The 16,579-nt window shown below is 38.0% G+C and overlaps 2 protein-coding genes across 2 annotated transcripts in view; both read right to left on the bottom strand.

The window, feature by feature from the left end:
* Positions 1 to 4,243, bottom strand: part of rilpl2 (Rab interacting lysosomal protein-like 2) — a 62,740-nt gene extending 58,497 nt beyond the window's left edge. Inside the window, exons 1-2 of the mRNA XM_053480399.1 lie at positions 3,821 to 4,243; positions 3,007 to 3,155 (exon numbers count right to left, since the gene is read on the bottom strand). Of these exons, the coding sequence (XP_053336374.1) occupies positions 3,007 to 3,155; positions 3,821 to 4,114 (443 nt within the window). The 5' untranslated portion in view covers positions 4,115 to 4,243. The remainder of the gene's footprint in view (positions 1 to 3,006; positions 3,156 to 3,820) is intronic.
* A 7,293-nt stretch (positions 4,244 to 11,536) lies between these two features.
* mtrfr (mitochondrial translation release factor in rescue) lies at positions 11,537 to 13,125 on the bottom strand. Its single transcript, XM_053481754.1, has 2 exons — positions 12,407 to 13,125; positions 11,537 to 12,288 (listed from the first exon to the last, which is right to left on the bottom strand). The coding sequence occupies exons 1-2, from the start codon at positions 12,674 to 12,676 to the stop codon at positions 12,058 to 12,060; spliced, it is 501 nt and encodes a 166-aa protein (XP_053337729.1). The 5' UTR covers positions 12,677 to 13,125; the 3' UTR covers positions 11,537 to 12,057.
* Positions 13,126 to 16,579: the final 3,454 nt, after the last annotated feature.

Here is a 16,579-nt window from a genome sequence, read left to right as displayed (position 1 = left end):
CAAGCTGCGTTCTCAGTGATTTCAATTCAGCTAACACATCTGATGTACTGTATCCGCCGTGACAGCCGAGTCAGGAACAGCCTGAACTTTCAGTTTTTCCGCGCCTGCTTTACGAGCTCTAGTAAAAATGTCACACTGTTTTGGGGCAGGATGTTTGGACATACTTAAATTATTAATTTCGATCGGAGTTAATTAACTTTACAGGGGTATTATAACTTTTTTTGTGTGCGGGTTGTCGGAGCAAAACAATCAACCAGCCATCCTTGCCAGAGCCACGTGACCCCCACCTGAAGACAAGTTTTTAAACAATGAAGAAATGTGAGTGTGAGTGGGAGTGAAAATGACCTCTGCAAAGTATATTGACTGACCACTTTCTTCCATGGTACAAAAAGAAGAACCGTGCCCTCCATAGCAAAATCATCTTCATGCATGACAATGCACCATCTCATGCTGCAAAGAATACCGCTGTGTCATTGGCTGCTATGGGAATAAAAGTTGAGAAACTCATGGTGTGGCCACCATCCTCCCCTGACCTTAACCCCATTTAAAACCTTTGGAGCATCCTCAAGCAAAAGATCTGTGAAGGTGGGAGATGGTTCGCATCAAAACAGCTGCTCTGGGAGGCTATTATGACATCCTGCAAGAAATTAAAACAGAAACTGTCCAAAAACTCAAAAGTTCAATCGATGCAAGAATTGTGAAGGTGATATCAAAGAAGAGGTCCTATGTTAAGATGTAACATGGCCTGTTAGGATGTTTTTGATTAAAATAGCTTTTGATTTCAGTAAATATGACCTCCCAAAGCTGCAAGTTCAACAAAAGCCCATTTTCAGTTCTTTACAACCTATAAAATGTTTTAACTCTGTTGTGCATAATAATTTGGAACAGTGCATTTTTAGTTTTTCATTTTTAAAATAAATATTATCATTAGAAGGTTTGTTCAATAAAATTCAAATTATGCCCTAATGGTTGATGACTTGAAAATTATACTAAATGGCATTTGCAATGACTAATTATGAAAATCAGGAAAAGATATTATTTGCATAATAATTTGGAACATGGTGTACACACACGCATACAGACACAAAACCAAAAAAATATTTTACGCACACACGAGGTCATAGTGTTATAGTAAACAGTACACGCTTGCACAGATGTTGATTATACCAGTAAGAGACGTGCACTAAGACCCAGCAGGGGTGACGATTACCCACCATTCCGCAGCGCAAGAGAGAGAAAACCGTTGGCTCAGTTGTGATCATGTGACGCTCGACGTCAAACCAAGAACCACATGCGTGATACATAATACTTGGTACTCATAAACCAAGGCTTGTTCGTTTTCCAAGTCAAAAGTTAGTAAAAATCTTTGCTCCCTTGTGGAACACTTGCAAACCGCATTACTCGCAATCCGAGGTTTCACTGTACTCTCTTTTGTGGAATGACATACCATTCTGAGTAATAGACAAAACACAAATAAAGTCCATTTCCTCTAATTATAATGTTTGATTTCTTGTCATCTGGAAGGAAATTTAACACCTCGCTCCTCTTAATATTATGACCCAATCCCCTGGATGTTCCAGGAAACCAGAGTGAGATAACAACTACCCACCCTAACACCCTGTTGAGCCCTATGCCTTTAAAAGTGAACAAGACAAGAAACTACATCTAGTGCATGCTTACAATGAGAATGATGGTAATAATCTGGCAGCGTTATGCAACTAAAGATTAAATTAAAGAAAAATACAAATAAAAACAGTGGCAAAGACCATAATAACAAATGGCTGTATAGGCACTTTTTTCATCAGAAGAATCTGTTGTGTGCTTGCTACAAAAATATTTCAAACTACATTTAACACCTATAAAGCAGAACCCTCCCGCCAAGTCATTCTTATTGTTGAATCATAAATACGGACCTAAACTGATGCAAGTGAGGCCTGCAGTTCTTAAATGCTGCTCTGGATTCTTTTATGAGCTCCTGAATGAGCTGTCTTTGTGCTCTTAGAGTAATTTTAGTAGGCCGCCCACTCCTGGGAAGGTTTACAACTTTTTTAAGTTTTCTCCATATGTGGATAATGCCGTGGTTCGCTGGAGTCTCAAAGCCTTAGAAATAGAGTTGTATCCCTCCCGGAATGATACATATTAATTACATTTTTATCCTTATCTTTTTTTGAATTTCACTCTTCATATTGATATTGAAATTTGTTTGATTATATCAATCATTTAAATCAATACAAAATTATCAGGAAAGTGCAATTACTTAAAAGCACTATATGGAGAGAAGGAGATAGAGAGAGAAATGTGTTCACAAGACTAGAAATTTAAATGTGGCTTGGCAAAGGCCATGTGTTATGAAATTGTAAAGAATATTTTAAAACTCATTTATAAAACAAGAAAATTAAAGGTTTCAGTTTCTACATTTACATGGGTGAATATAATTCAGTGAATGTTGAATATGGTATGATTTATTTACTGATAATATTAAACATGTTAGATTTCATAGGGAAGGTTATTTATATATACTGTAGTATAACTTGTTTATAAAAGGATTATACATTGCCTGCGAAAATTTTGACCAAACTTGACCTGCTTATTATTTAATTCTTTGTTTTTCTAATCAAACATGTACAGTGAATTTCCCCCTGGTCAAGCCATCTTGCTCACAATCATTTAAGTACTTTCGATTTTGTATGCAATTTAATTATTGTGTGTATGTCTGACATATCAAGATTATTAACATTTTTATATGGGGGCATTATTTGTTTACAAAATATCTCATGTTTGACATCAGAGCATGATATTTATTCATGAACAATAAAACAAGGCTTTACAGTTAAGATTATACTGCCACCTGCTAGTCTGATATTCTGTGACAGTGTGTCTTTGCGTTAAAGAACGCATAAAAAAAGTGAGTATTTAAAAATAGTCAAAAAAGTGGAGATTTTAAAATTACCCATTTTGGATGTTTGGACTTTGATATAAGAAACTTATCATGGGATAGTGTCATACCTTTTATAAAGTTGCAGCTCTTCTTGGGCCACCAGTAGCTGTGTTTTAAGCTGGTTCCTCTCCTGCAGAACCTCCTTTAACTCCTGCATTGTGAATCGTGGACGATTTGGGTCCTTCAAATCTATTACCAGCTTGTCAGTCCCAGTTATCTGTTCCAAGCGGCATAATTGAATCTTAGATCATTTAGCCCATTCATATCTGGTAACAATTTAACTGTACTTATTTAAAATTATTGAATTCTCCAAAAGAGGAATATTGTAGAGTAGAGTAGGGCAAGAGAAGCAGCAAATCATCACATCTAACGTATGTTAAATTATTAGTTTTAATCACTTAATGACTGTTTTTAGAAAAAAAGAATCCTTTAGGGACGCTCTAGGGACTTTATTTTAGAACCCTTTATGGACACTCAAGAACTATTAAATTTAATCTAAGCACCATTAAAGACAATTATCATTTGCTACAGCTACTACAGCTCAATCTGCTTAGAGACCCAACCAACAGTTTATTTAACGATTTAATGTCCAGGATTCTTAATGGCGTGAAGTGGCGGCACAGTTACAAGTGTTAACAGAATGTTAGTAGTCAGGACGACAGTGCGAAGACGGGAGTTTTTGAATGATTCGGGTTAGAGCTGTTAAGTTTTCTCTCACTCTGCTTCAGGTGGCCGGTGTGTCAGGAGTTGCGCGACCGTTTAGTTCACGTAGGTGTAGTTTGCAAAGCTTAGGTTACTTAGCATTAGTACTAATACTGTTGTTAATCAACATACAGTATATTTTGAATCAGGAACTCGACAATGAGGTCAAAGAACACTTACACTGTCACCGTTTTCCTGCGAACCCGCAACAACTCGATCCAGTTCCCCTCTCAGGCTGTCCCGCTCCATTCTCAGCTCTTCCAGCGACAGGTTATGCTTGCTTACCAATATTTCAAACATTTCCAAAACTCGGACAATTTTGAATTGTAAATCTGAGACTTCCTGACCATCTTTGTTTAGTTTTAATAAGTCTTTGCCAATGATGTATGAAATGTCATAAACATCTTCAACCCCAAGTTCCAGCGGGTGTTTTTCGAAGACAGGAACCGTTGACTCGTCGTGCAAATCTCCCATATTCGTCTTCTGTGTATGAAATATAAACAAGTAATAGCTCCAAGTCTATTATCAAAACAAGCCGAAACGCTAAGCTACGGTCATTAGTCGTCAGGGGAGGCTGTTACAGTCGGCTCTATCTTAAACTTCCTCTTCCTGCTCAAGGGTTGCCAGATAAATTGATAAAACATTCCGCCTCAACAAAATCCCATGCAGTTTATCGCTACCCACTAGAAAATGAATGAACTACTAGTTTTAATTTTGATCCGATATCAAGCAAAAGTAAAGTTAGTTGTATGAGAGCGATATTAATACTTTAAAAAGTCTTCTTGTGTTTACACTCACACAAAGAAATCTGATTTCTATAATAAAAATCTCTATATGCAAGCATCAAAAACTGCTCTTGGTAGATGTCGCATTAGTATAAAAAAACTATAAAAGTTTATAACTTTAGCTTATAGTAAACCTATATAAAACAAATTTTGTTTGTGTGTTTCCCTAGGTAGTTCTGTCACAGGCTTCTTGGCGAAATGTAACAGTAGACAGCATCATCAGCTTTCTTGTCATACTATGAAGTGTCACAGTTGATTATTTAATTTAACTTTGTTTGTATAGCCCTGCTGAAAAATCGATTTACATGCTGGTCTATGCTGGTTAATACTGGTTAGTGCTGGTCTGATGCTGACCAGCACCAGCACAGAAGAAGGTGAACCAGCATAACTGATGGAAGACCAGCATGTCTAAGCTGATAAAACTTTACCACCAACGCTGGTCTTGCTTATTAATGTTGGTCTGGTGCTGGTTTAGCTGGTGAACCAGCATAACTGATGGAAGACCTGCATGCCTGCTGAAAAATCCAGAATAGGCCAGCATTGTCGCAAAGCAGCTTGACACAACTGAAAAGGAAAAAAAACGTTAATGTCATAGTCCTGCTGAACAAACAGCAGCATCGTCCATGGTATAAACCTCATGCAGGCTAGCGGAGCTGCGGGCAACATCTACACAGCATCATTTCCACAGGTAAACCTCATGGTTAAAACAGGTACGTTTAGGCCAAGCTCATAGCTGCTGAAACGCTGAATGTGGGAGGAGCGGGGGGTAACCTCTAGTTTTTAATAAAGACAGGTTAAGTCAGGTTAAAAAAAATGTGTAAAGGGGTAGCGGTATGGAATTAATTATGTGCCAAAATTTAACAAACAAACACAATCTGCTTTGCAAAGAAAAAAGAACTGCAATTAGCTTTTTATATCCATAACGGACATATGCGACATGATGCATCAAAATCTTTTATAATTAGTGATCATATCTACATTTAAATAATCTTTAACAAAGTTGTAAGGGGGAAAAAAAAACCTTTAAATGAACAGTAAACATACTGAATTACAGACAGAATTCTATTACAAACCTGCTTGTAAAAAGTTTCATAAATTTCATGCTGTCCAATACAATGATTCTTGCATCTTACTGTATCTACACCTCGCGCAGAAACAGCTGTCTACAATGTAGGATTGTACTACAGACACAGGTTATTTAAATGTAGATATGATCACTAATTATAAAAGATTTTGATGCATCATGTCCGTTATGGATATAAAAAGCCAATGGGAGTTCTTTCAGCCTTCAATAGTTCATTAAAATGCAACTGTGGTTTGATCTGTATTCCCCTACAGGGCTCTATCCTAAAGATAGTGAATTATTATGTGTCTGGCTGTCTGGATATATAATAGACACCTCAAAACTGTTCTCCGCTCATATTCCTCTGGGACATAAGGGTAAACCATATAAACACGTTGTTTGAGGTCTCGGGAGAATAGAGTAAATTGAAAGATAGCGCCATCTGCTGTTTACATGAGAAAGTTGCTCCATTGCATTTTGTGAAAAAAATAGGTTGGCGCATGTGTGAGAAAATAGGTTGGCGCATTCGTGAGAAAATACGTTGGGTCGATTTTTTTTTTCTTTGCAAAGCAGATTGTGTTTGATTGCAAAACGTTGCATTTGTGAGAAAGTCGATTTTTTTTCTTTGCAAAGCAGATTGTGTTTGTTTAATTTTGGCACATAATTAACTCCATATAGCAGATCAGTTGATATAAAATGAGATGATGAAAACATACTAACGTAATAAAACCTAAAGATTAGAATCTTTAATCGCCTTAATGCCTGTTATCAATAGCCTAACTAATGACAATCATACCATTATCAGATTAGGCTATAACAATTACAATTAAGCAAGAGGAAGTACTATACATTTGGTAGATGTTGTAAGGGCCATATTTCATTCTTGTGATTTGTTGTTATGTTTATCTTATTTCAGCTTATTAGTTAAGCATTAAGCATTAAGTATCATACTCATAATTTGTATTGTGACATCATTTCATGAGTTGTTCTGTGACATCATCCCACAGTTATGCAGTTTCATGTCTATCACGCACGTTAGTTGTTAGTTGTTGTTAAGACACGGAAGGATACAGAAAGGTGTGGAGCACACAAGCTTTTGACCGTGAGACAGTAAGCTAAAAGGAATACAGTAAAATAAGTTGTTGTAACTGTAATCTATCGAAGCTACAGAACGCAGCAAGCGACTTGTCGTGACTACAGTGGATTTATGTACCAACTGTAACAACCGTTGTTTTTGATGTTGAAAATAAACAAGAGACCAAAAAAAATCAACGAAACGTCTGAAGTCGTCAGTGACACTGTGTAACAAAAGACACGCGTCAGAACTTGTGAATAACATGCACGTACAGATGTGAAAAACTATTTGCCCCCTTCCTGATTTCTTATTCTTTTGCATGTTTGTCACACTTAAATGTTTCTGCTCATCAAAAACCGTTAACTTTTAGTCAAAGATAACATAATTGAACACAAAATGCAGTTTTTAAATGAAGGTTTACGTTATTAAGGGAGAAAAAAAATCCAAATCTACATGGCCCTGTGTGTAAAAGTGATTGCCCCATTGTTAAAAAATAACTTAACTGTGGTTTATCACATCTGAGTTCAATTTCTGTAGTCACCCCCAGGCCTGATTACTGCCACACCTGTTTCAATCAAGAAATCACTTAAATAGGAGCTACCTGACACAGAGAAGTAGACCAAAAGCACCTCAAAAGCTAGACATCATGCCAAGATCCAAAGAAATTCAGAAACAAATGAGAACAAAAGTAATTGAGATCTATCAGTCTGGTAAAGGTTATAAAGCCATTTCTAAAGCTTTGGGACTCCAGCGAACCACAGTGAGAGCCATTATCCACAAATGGCAAAAACATGGAACAGTGGTGAACCTTCCGAGGAGTGGCCGGCCGACCAAAATTACCCCAAGAGCGCAGAGACAACTCATCCGAGAGGCCACAAAAGACCCCAGGACAACATCTAAAGAGCTGCAGGCCTTACTTGCCTCAATTAAGGTCAGTGTTCATGACTCCACCATAAGAAAGAGACTGGGCAAAAACAGCCTGCATGGCAGATTTCCAAGGCGCAAACCACTTTTAAGCAAAAAGAACATTAAGGCTCGTCTCAATTCTGCTAAAAAAAACATCTCAATGATTGCCAAGACTTTTGGGAAAATACCTTGTGGACCGACAAGACAAAAGTTGAACTTTTTGGAAGGTGCATATCCCATTACATCTGGCGTTAAAGTAACACAGCATTTCAGAAAAAGAACATCATACCAACAGTAAAATATGGTGGTGGTAGTGTGATGTCCTGGGGTTGTTTTGCTGCTTCAGGACCTGGAAGGCTTGCTGTGATAGATGGAACCATGAATTCTACTGTCTACCAAAAAATCCTGAAGGAGAATGTCCGGCCATCTGTTCGTCAACTCAAGCTGAAGCGATCTTGGGTGCTGCAGCAGGACAATGACCCAAAACACACCAGCAAATCCACCTCTGAATGGCTGAAGAAACACAAAATGAAGACTTTGGAGTGGCCTAGTCAAAGTCCTGACCTGAATCCTATTGAGATGTTGTGGCATGACCTTAAAAAGGCGGTTCATGCTAGAAAACCCTCAAATAAAGCTGAATTACAACAATTCCGCAAAGATGAGTGGGCCAAAATTCCTCCAGAGCGCTGTAAAAGACTCGTTGCAAGTTATCGCAAACGCTTGATTGCAGTTATTGCTGCTAAGGGAGGCCCAACCAGTTATTAGGTTCAGGGGGCAATTACTTTTTTACACAGGGCAATGTAGGTTTGGATTTTTTTTCTCCCCAAATAATAAAAACCCTCATTTAAAAACTGCATTTTGTGTTTACTTGTGTTATCTTTGACTAATAGTTAAATGTGGATGATCAAAAACATTTTGTGTGACAAACATGCAAAAGAAAAAAAAATCAGGAAGGGGGCAAATAGTTTTTCACACCACTGTAGATGAGTTTTTGGTAATCTGAAAAAATCATAAGTTATGCTTTGAAGCACATAAAAAAACATAATAGGATTTTTTTTCTGGCTATAATAGGAAGGTGTCAGAATACACAGTGCAATTAGGTAGGTGCCTTTTGGGCTGTGTAACCACAGACAAGTTAGACCCTCGCTGAATCCTATGGCTGGAAGCACCCACTCTGGGTAGAACTGGACAGTGGAGAAAAAGAAAAAAATACGGCCTGGTCTGATGAATCAGGTTTTTACTACATCACTTGCCTAGGAAAAAGATGTCACCAGGATTCACTATGAAAAAAGCCAAGCTGGCTAAAGCAGTGTGATGCTCTGGACAATGTTCTGCTGGAGAAGTTTGGGTACCGACACACATGTGAATGTCACTTTGACATGTTTAACCTAAATATTGTTACAGATATGCTAATATTTCGTTGGTACTGTTTGAACAACCTCATGCAACATTTTTTTTAATTCAAAATCTTATACGGCATTGGATAGACATGAATATGACATTTTCTCCCAACTTCATTCTCTCTCTCTCTCATATATATATATATATATATATATATATATATATATATATATATATATAGATAGATAGATAGATAGATAGATAGATAGATAGATAGACAGTGGTGCAGAGGTGGGACAAAGTCATTGTTTGGCAAGTCACAAGTAAGTCTCAATTCATTGCCCTCAAGTCCCGAGTCAAGTCCCGAGTCAAGACAGGCAAGTCCCGATTCAAGTCCCAAGTCAAAGGCCAACAAGTCTCAAGTCAAGTCCAAAGTCCTACAGTTTGACTTTCGAGTCTTTTCAAGTCTTTTTAGCAGAAAAATAAAATGTATACAGATTATGTATGGTTGTAAGATCTGTATTTATTAAACAAACCTTTTTTTTTTAAAAAAAAAGAACATTACTCAGATACATAAAAATACAAATGTTAGTAAATGCTAGGTGCAATGTAAAATGGTAGCACATATTCTCAATGAAGTAGGCTACTTCATACAAACAATAACGTTTTCTTCACAGAACATTGAAGAACTTTGCTCTCTACCTTGTGTGATACACTCACGTAGGCTACCTCATACAAACAATCCGGCTTTCAAAATCCCGATCAGTATGAACCAGCAGGGGTTTGCAGATTATAGTGTTTGAAAGGTGACGTTGAGGAAATGTACAGTCTCATTGATATAAACATGCAGCTTGTAAATTACTTAGCTGATAAGGTAGTCTTGGCATTCATTCAAAACTTACCTCAAGTGTCGAACAAAGTTGGAAGTTGTGGCATCTCCATCTGTAATCTTCGATACTGCAATTCGTTTTTTGTTGACCACCTCGTAATTTTTATAGCCAAACGAAACTACCTTCACATTCAGGGTTGCCAGGTCCCAGAAATATTTCCAGCCCAATGACAACTCAAAATCTGCAAAAATGGATTGAAAACTAGCCCAATTTTTCAGTGTCCAATCAAATTAGACAACGGCTGGATTCCCACAAAGGGCCTTAAAATAAATTTATATAAGTTTAAGTTTAAAGTATTGGCCTTTTGTCTTACCCAAATTCTTAATATCACACACTGTGTTTTTTTTAATACACAATCTCATACAATAAAGGTCACATAAGAACATGTCCTCTCTGATATTTTCGGACCCTAGTCAAAAGTACTAACTTGTACTGTACTTAACTTAACAATAATGAGAGAGTATAGTCCATTTCCTAGATCCTCCAAAAGGTCTTCATGTACTACTGGTCCTATCACTGAATTAATTAGTGCTGTGCATTTCGTTCGATGTAAACTAATGCCTTTTTTCGAAATTTCTTCCACAACACTTCCTAAGTGGTCAACAGTGTAAGTGCTTGAGTGACAAGCAACATGGGCAGCCAGCTTCAACTCTGCCTCTTTCACAGGTGCATTATTTCTTAGAAAGGAACTGCCTGTGTCAAATGATGTTCTGGCATTTGAGAAAGGAGCCCCATTTTTTTTTTATGTTTTTCAGTCGCAGCATGAGCTACAAGATCACCGTGGTGAGCTCTTACTTCTCATTTGCAGAACACTTTTCTATCATCATTTGGAACTTTCCATACTTTCCCCATTTACCTGACATTTTAGAATGCTGCTTGTTCATCCACAGACAGCCGAACCGACTGACTACAACGCTCTCATGGAGTGAGGTGATGATGTGCTTTTGACATCACAAATCAAGCATCATGTGGCGCACGCGCCTACTTGCGTCCCGTGAGCAGCAGCGTTTGTTGCGAAGTATTCATTCCCGGGGATCAACACCCACTAATAAAAGGTTCCCTTTTATCTTTGTCCACAATTATTTTATTAATTTTTTTGCGGCCGCGGTACATTATAAATGTAGCCCAAAAAAACGCAACCCGCAACTCTGATTTTTTCCCGCAACTCCTTTTCTAAAATAGCCCAATTGTGCGGTAAAACCGCTACCCTGGCAACCATGTATCACGTTGTTGTCACGTTGGACGCTGTCGAATCAAAAGAATCTACGGTACTTTGATTGGATGTCGTGCCGAATGCGCGCATGCTCTCTGTCACACACACGCGCACAGACACATAAACAGAGATAGAGCGGTCCGTGTCAACATACTTTTTATATTTGGGCTTTTTATGGGAAGTAGCAAGTCTTTACAAGTCAATAGGCGCAAGTCCAAGTGAAAGTCCGAGTTATTCATGTTAAAGTCCAAGTCGAGTTCAAGTCTTTCTATATTTTGTCAAGTCGAGTCTAAAGTCATCAAATTCATGACTCGAGTCTGACTTTATAGTTATCTGCCATGATTAAAGAGAAAAAGTCAGTAGAATCTGCAATATATACAGCAGTATTGTCTGGCTCTCACGAGATTAATGACTTTTAGTATTGGCCAATTCAATCCTCCAGCAGGCACACACAACACTGCAGAACCCTGTTTCACAATGGTGGGGATCCCTTTCGCACAGATCTCGCCCTTCACTACTCCTGGTTTATAGATGGGACAACAACAACTCTGCCTCTGCAATATCGACACTATGAACAGTTAGTGTAAAAGGGGCTAAACTTGGACACTTTAAAGACAACAGCATTTACATGACCATACTTTATCTCCAAAAGTGCCTCAGCAAAATACAGTAATGTACTTTACACATTATTTATATTTACCTTAACCCAAAATTGTTAATTTAAGAAATATATCCTTATGAAATATATCCTTATAAAATATCCACAGCTATATATTCATGTGTGTGTTGAGCCTTTGTTTTTTATATGCATTTCCATATGTCACCAAATTAACCAAACACTGTAAATTGTATTTGTGCTGAATGTTAACAGAATTATGACCGTTGCAAAAAATAAAATAAAAAAATTATATATCACACATGCTAAAACCTGTAATTATCAATGTGGTGGCCTTTATGATTTAATATATTTACTTAACAGTTATGGAAGTTGTAATGGCTACAGTACTTTGACTGAATAATATTAAAGTTCAGATTACTGGTAGATATAAAATACCAGTAGTTATCCTAATCACAGAATTGTGCGAGTGTATGAGCATATTACTGTTGGCACTGTTCATCCATTGACCTGTCCACAAGTTATGAATCACCCACTCTCCTCTTCATGCTTCAAGTCAGCTGCTAGTGTTTTTTTAAACTGTCTCTTTTTTTCTATATTTTCATTGACTTTCCTTCGTTTTACTTGTTTTCTTATCCTGGATTCTTCCCTCTGTTTTAACAGCTCGCTCTCTTCCCCTTTGTAAACGACGTCGAGTTTCTCCTGCAGGATGTCTCGCGCACGCTTCCTGTTTAACTCCACCGACCTTGTCTGGTGACACTGCAGGACAGAGTGTTTTACACGGAGAAGTTACACACTTCAGACTCAACAATTTACACACGCAATGATATTTGCTTTATTCGGGAATAATCCTAATAAAACAATTACAAAAACATACCTTTACAACTACACCAGTTGGCACATGTTTTAACACAACACAGTTACTGGTTTTATTAGTTGCTTGTCCGCCTGGACCGGAGCCGCGGACAAACTGTTCTTCCAAATCTTCTTCGTTTAATACCGGAAGCTCAATCTGGTGTTTCTTCCCTGCTATCTGAATGCTGGGCCAACCTACTGCTCGACTGAGGCAAATCCGAGAGTGTCGCTGAAATTCCCCTACGAGTCTTGTGCAGAATAATACACGCAGAACACAGGTACTCCATGACATTTTGCATAAACGCTGGATGGTAACGCGTGGAAACTTGCGGAAGTGACAAAATGCATGCGCAAAAAAACAACAACCAATTACCACGTTACCATAAGGGAAAACCTGTATCTTATTAAAAAAAGGACTAAGAAACACATCGAATCAAATATGATATAGACAGCTAAACTGAACGATTAATCTAATACATATGCCATAATAATAAAAATTTAGAGACTTTTGTTGACCAGGAAGTTCTTATTCTTCTTTCTTTTTTGGCGGCTGGCAGCCAACTTATAGCATTACAGCCACCTTCTGGACTGGAGTGTGGATCATCAGCTTGACAGTAAACAAAACAAAAAAACTTGGATTAAAGTTCCTTTTCTTAGATTCTATCGACTAGGCTAGTTTCGTTTAGGTAATTGTAAGGTTTTGTAATATTGTAAGACAATGTAATCTAATATAAAGATTCCTGTCCCAACATACAAATGGATCTTGTCTGCTAGAACCCTTTTGTTTAATTAGGAGAATGCAAATGCATCTCCTCTCGCCTGTCTGTCTCCGGGTCCCTCTATGACTGACACGTTAATGACTCGTTCTTTTGATGTTCGGGACGTAGCACCGTTTAAATGTGCTCTCTTTGCTGAAAATAAACAGAGATCTTCAGACATCATGCCTGCGTGTGTGTGTTTGTCTCTCCCGGTCGATCGGCCCGGTGTTCCGGAAAATTAAGTTTCCCTACGTTTCTCCGGTCGCGCGCAGTGCTCGCGCAGATTCGAATCATGACGTCACTCGCTACCAAACGCTGAGAAGGCGAACGAGGATTTTAACAGTTTTTCTCTCGATTTAAAGTGTTTTTACGAACTTTGTAAATTAAACAGATAACCTATGAAAAATAATCGAGTGTCTTTTCGCTTTTTTTGTATATTTGAAGATAATTCAGACGTTTTAAGCCGCTGCAAAAGGCTGGTTTGCTGGGCAAGTACTGACATCGCGACTACTTTTATTACACGTACATTAGCTGTGTGATGATAGATGTGATACTGATTGATTCTAAATATATTTAAGGTTATACTTTGTAATTTATTTATTTAGAGTGTCTACTCGTGATAACCACCATACTCTTTTACCCACTCAAATATCCAGTTCTATGGTGTACATATCAAACACACAGGTACAGCGATTATAGGACACCACACTTACAGTTATTCATCTTATTCACCTTTATCTATCTATCTATCTTAGCACCCGCATATGATGGGGAAACATGATATCCTGAAATCCATTTTATACTGTATGGATATCCATGATAAAGCAGACATACATAATTGGCACAGCACTTATTATAATAGCATTTTACATTAAATAATGTATCTGAATTGGTTTTTTTTTTATTTCACAAAATATAAAAACTTGAAGTTTATTACAAATGTTAACTGGGTGAATTGATTTCCAGGAGTCTCTTGTTAAAAATAGTGTTTTTAAAAAAACATCATCTCACTGTATTACCTAAGCACACATGTCAATTTCAGACATCCCTGATACTTTCACAGCCATTAGGAGGAGGGCAACCGATTTTTCTGATGCCCAGGAAAATAAGTTTCCCATACCTAAATTGGAAGACAGTGTTTTTTAAACATTTTGTGCATATTGTGTTACCTGTGCCCCATGTACACATGTCTCTGAGGCAATTTCAGACATCCATGATACTTCTACGGCCAGTAGGAGGAGGGTAACCGATTTTCCTGATGCCCAGGAAAGTACGTTTCCCATACTTTAATTTAAAAGACAGTGTTTTTTTTTTTTAAACCATTCTGATCAATATTTTATCTTTGCTACGGGCACACATGTCTCTGAGGTAATTTCAGACATCCATAATACTTCCAAAGCCAGTAGGAGGAGGGAAACAGATTTTCCTGATGCCCAGGAAAATATGTTTCCCCCCTCCCCAATGGCTGTGAAAGTATCAGAGTGCTGAGTTGGGTCCAAATTTGGAAAAAGAGACAGCAAGGAGCCACGCAATACCCGTTCCCTTACAGGTGCTGACAACGCTTGGTTTCCTGGCAACTGGTTCTTTCCAAAGGGAACTGGCAGACCGCTCGGGGTTAAGCCAGTCGTCTTTGAGCCGTGCAATGCCAGCTGTATGGGACGGGATCATCCGCATGTCTAGCAGGTATATAAGGTTTCTATACCATGCAGTTGACCAGCCAAACATTAAAGCGCAATTTTCAGCGATCGCCGGTTTTCCTAATGTAATCGGAGCAATCGACTACACGCACATTGCTATAGAGGCGACATCTGAAGAGAAATTTGCATACGTGAATCGGAAACATTTCCAATAAATAAATGTGCAAGTAAAATGTGATGCTCAAATGCGCCTAACAAATATTGTGGCAAGGTGGCCTGGGTCAACCCATGATTCATTCATCCTCACAAACAGCATGGTTGGGATGAGGCTCCAAGGTGGCAGGGTGCGCGATGGGTGGCTTCTTGGTGAGTCATGTATTTAAAGATATTATTCCAGCTAAGTTTTTTATTTATTTATTTATTTTTATTAATTCCGGAGGACAAACTTGCAAATAACACAGTTTTTCTCCGGTCTTCCTCCGATAGGAGCACCTCCAATTCACATTCTGTAAAGTTTCTCTTCTTGCTTGTTTTTGCCATTGCTTTTTTCCGTTTGGTTTGGAGTCATTAACATATTTATACGGAGGAGGAGGCAGGGAGGGGTTTTGCGCTCGTGCACGTACTCTCTCGAATGTACAAAGAGAATATGCGTGGATTCCGCGTACGCAGTGTTTCATACATCAGATTTTTTTTACTGCGTACGCACATTTACAGCTTTGTACGCAATGTTTTAGTATGAATTCAACGCAAGTCTTTGTACGAGGCCCCTGGAACGGTAAGTGTATTAAGGAGCGGCGGACACAACTATAAATAATTATTTTTCTCTTAGCCTAAAACTTAGCTCGGATACACACTTCATCTTCATTTAAAACCTAACAGTAATTAAAAAGACATATATATTTTCCAGTTCATCTTCCCTAGTATGTTTTCTGTTGTCGTTTCTACTCCTTCCTCTTGCATGGTTTCTCTAAATTTCTGTCTTTCTTTGTTGGATCTTTTACAGTTTGTTAATATATGTGTTACTGTCTCTGTTTGTCCACAGAATTTGCATTCTCCAGTTAAGTGTTTGCCTTTTAAGTGTTTGATTTTGGTTTAGTCCTGTGTGTCCTATTCTTAGCCTAGGAATAGGACACACATCCTTTCTTCTGTTTCTGCCCCACACTTTCCCTCTTTTAAACTGTTTTTGAATTTTATGCATATGTCTTGTACCTGTTTCTTCTTTATCCCATTTTTCTTGCCATATCATACTTCTGCTCTGCTTATTGGTATTTTTATTTGGAAATTTTTGTTTTTGAGTGCTTGTTTGACGAGTTTATCTGCTTCTTTGTTTCTTTTTACACCTACATGTGCTGGTACCCATAGGACTGTAATCCTTACGCCCTTATGGAATATTTCTTTTATTGTTTGCAATATATTAAATAGGATTTCCTGTCTACATGAGTTTCCTTTTTCTAGACTGGTTATGGCTGACATGTTGTCAGATGCTATTATTGTCTCTCCTTGGGGATTTTTCGCTACCCATTTAAGTGCCATTTGTATTCCTATTAGTTTAGAAGTGTATACTGGTCTGTTATTCTTTCTTTTGCTGATATTTTGTGTTGTGGGATGTAGAATGCTGCCCCGTACCTTGGTCTTTGGAACCGTCCGTGTAAATTATTAATTTCTTATTTCCTTCTTCTTCTTTGTCTTTCGGCTGTTCCCTTTTAGGGGTCGCCACAGCGAATCATTTGCCTCCATCTAACCCTATCCTCTGCATCCTCTTCTCTCACACCAACTAACTTCATGTCCTCTCTCACTGCA

This window comes from Clarias gariepinus, chromosome 21, assembly GCF_024256425.1.
Source record: "Clarias gariepinus isolate MV-2021 ecotype Netherlands chromosome 21, CGAR_prim_01v2, whole genome shotgun sequence".
Lineage (NCBI taxonomy): Eukaryota > Metazoa > Chordata > Actinopteri > Siluriformes > Clariidae > Clarias > Clarias gariepinus.
The sequence above is the reverse complement of the archived record's forward strand: the minus strand, read 5'-3'. Positions and strand labels throughout refer to the sequence as shown.

Bases quoted from the DNA above. Each gene is read 5' to 3' on its own strand.
- mtrfr (XM_053481754.1), bottom strand. From the start codon at position 12,676: ATGTCATGGAGTACCTGTGTTCTGCGTGTATTATTCTGCACAAGACTC. The intron at 12,289-12,406 runs GTATGTTTTTGT...TCTGTCCTGCAG, and splicing joins CAACTGGTGTAGTTGTAAAG to TGTCACCAGACAAGGTCGGT.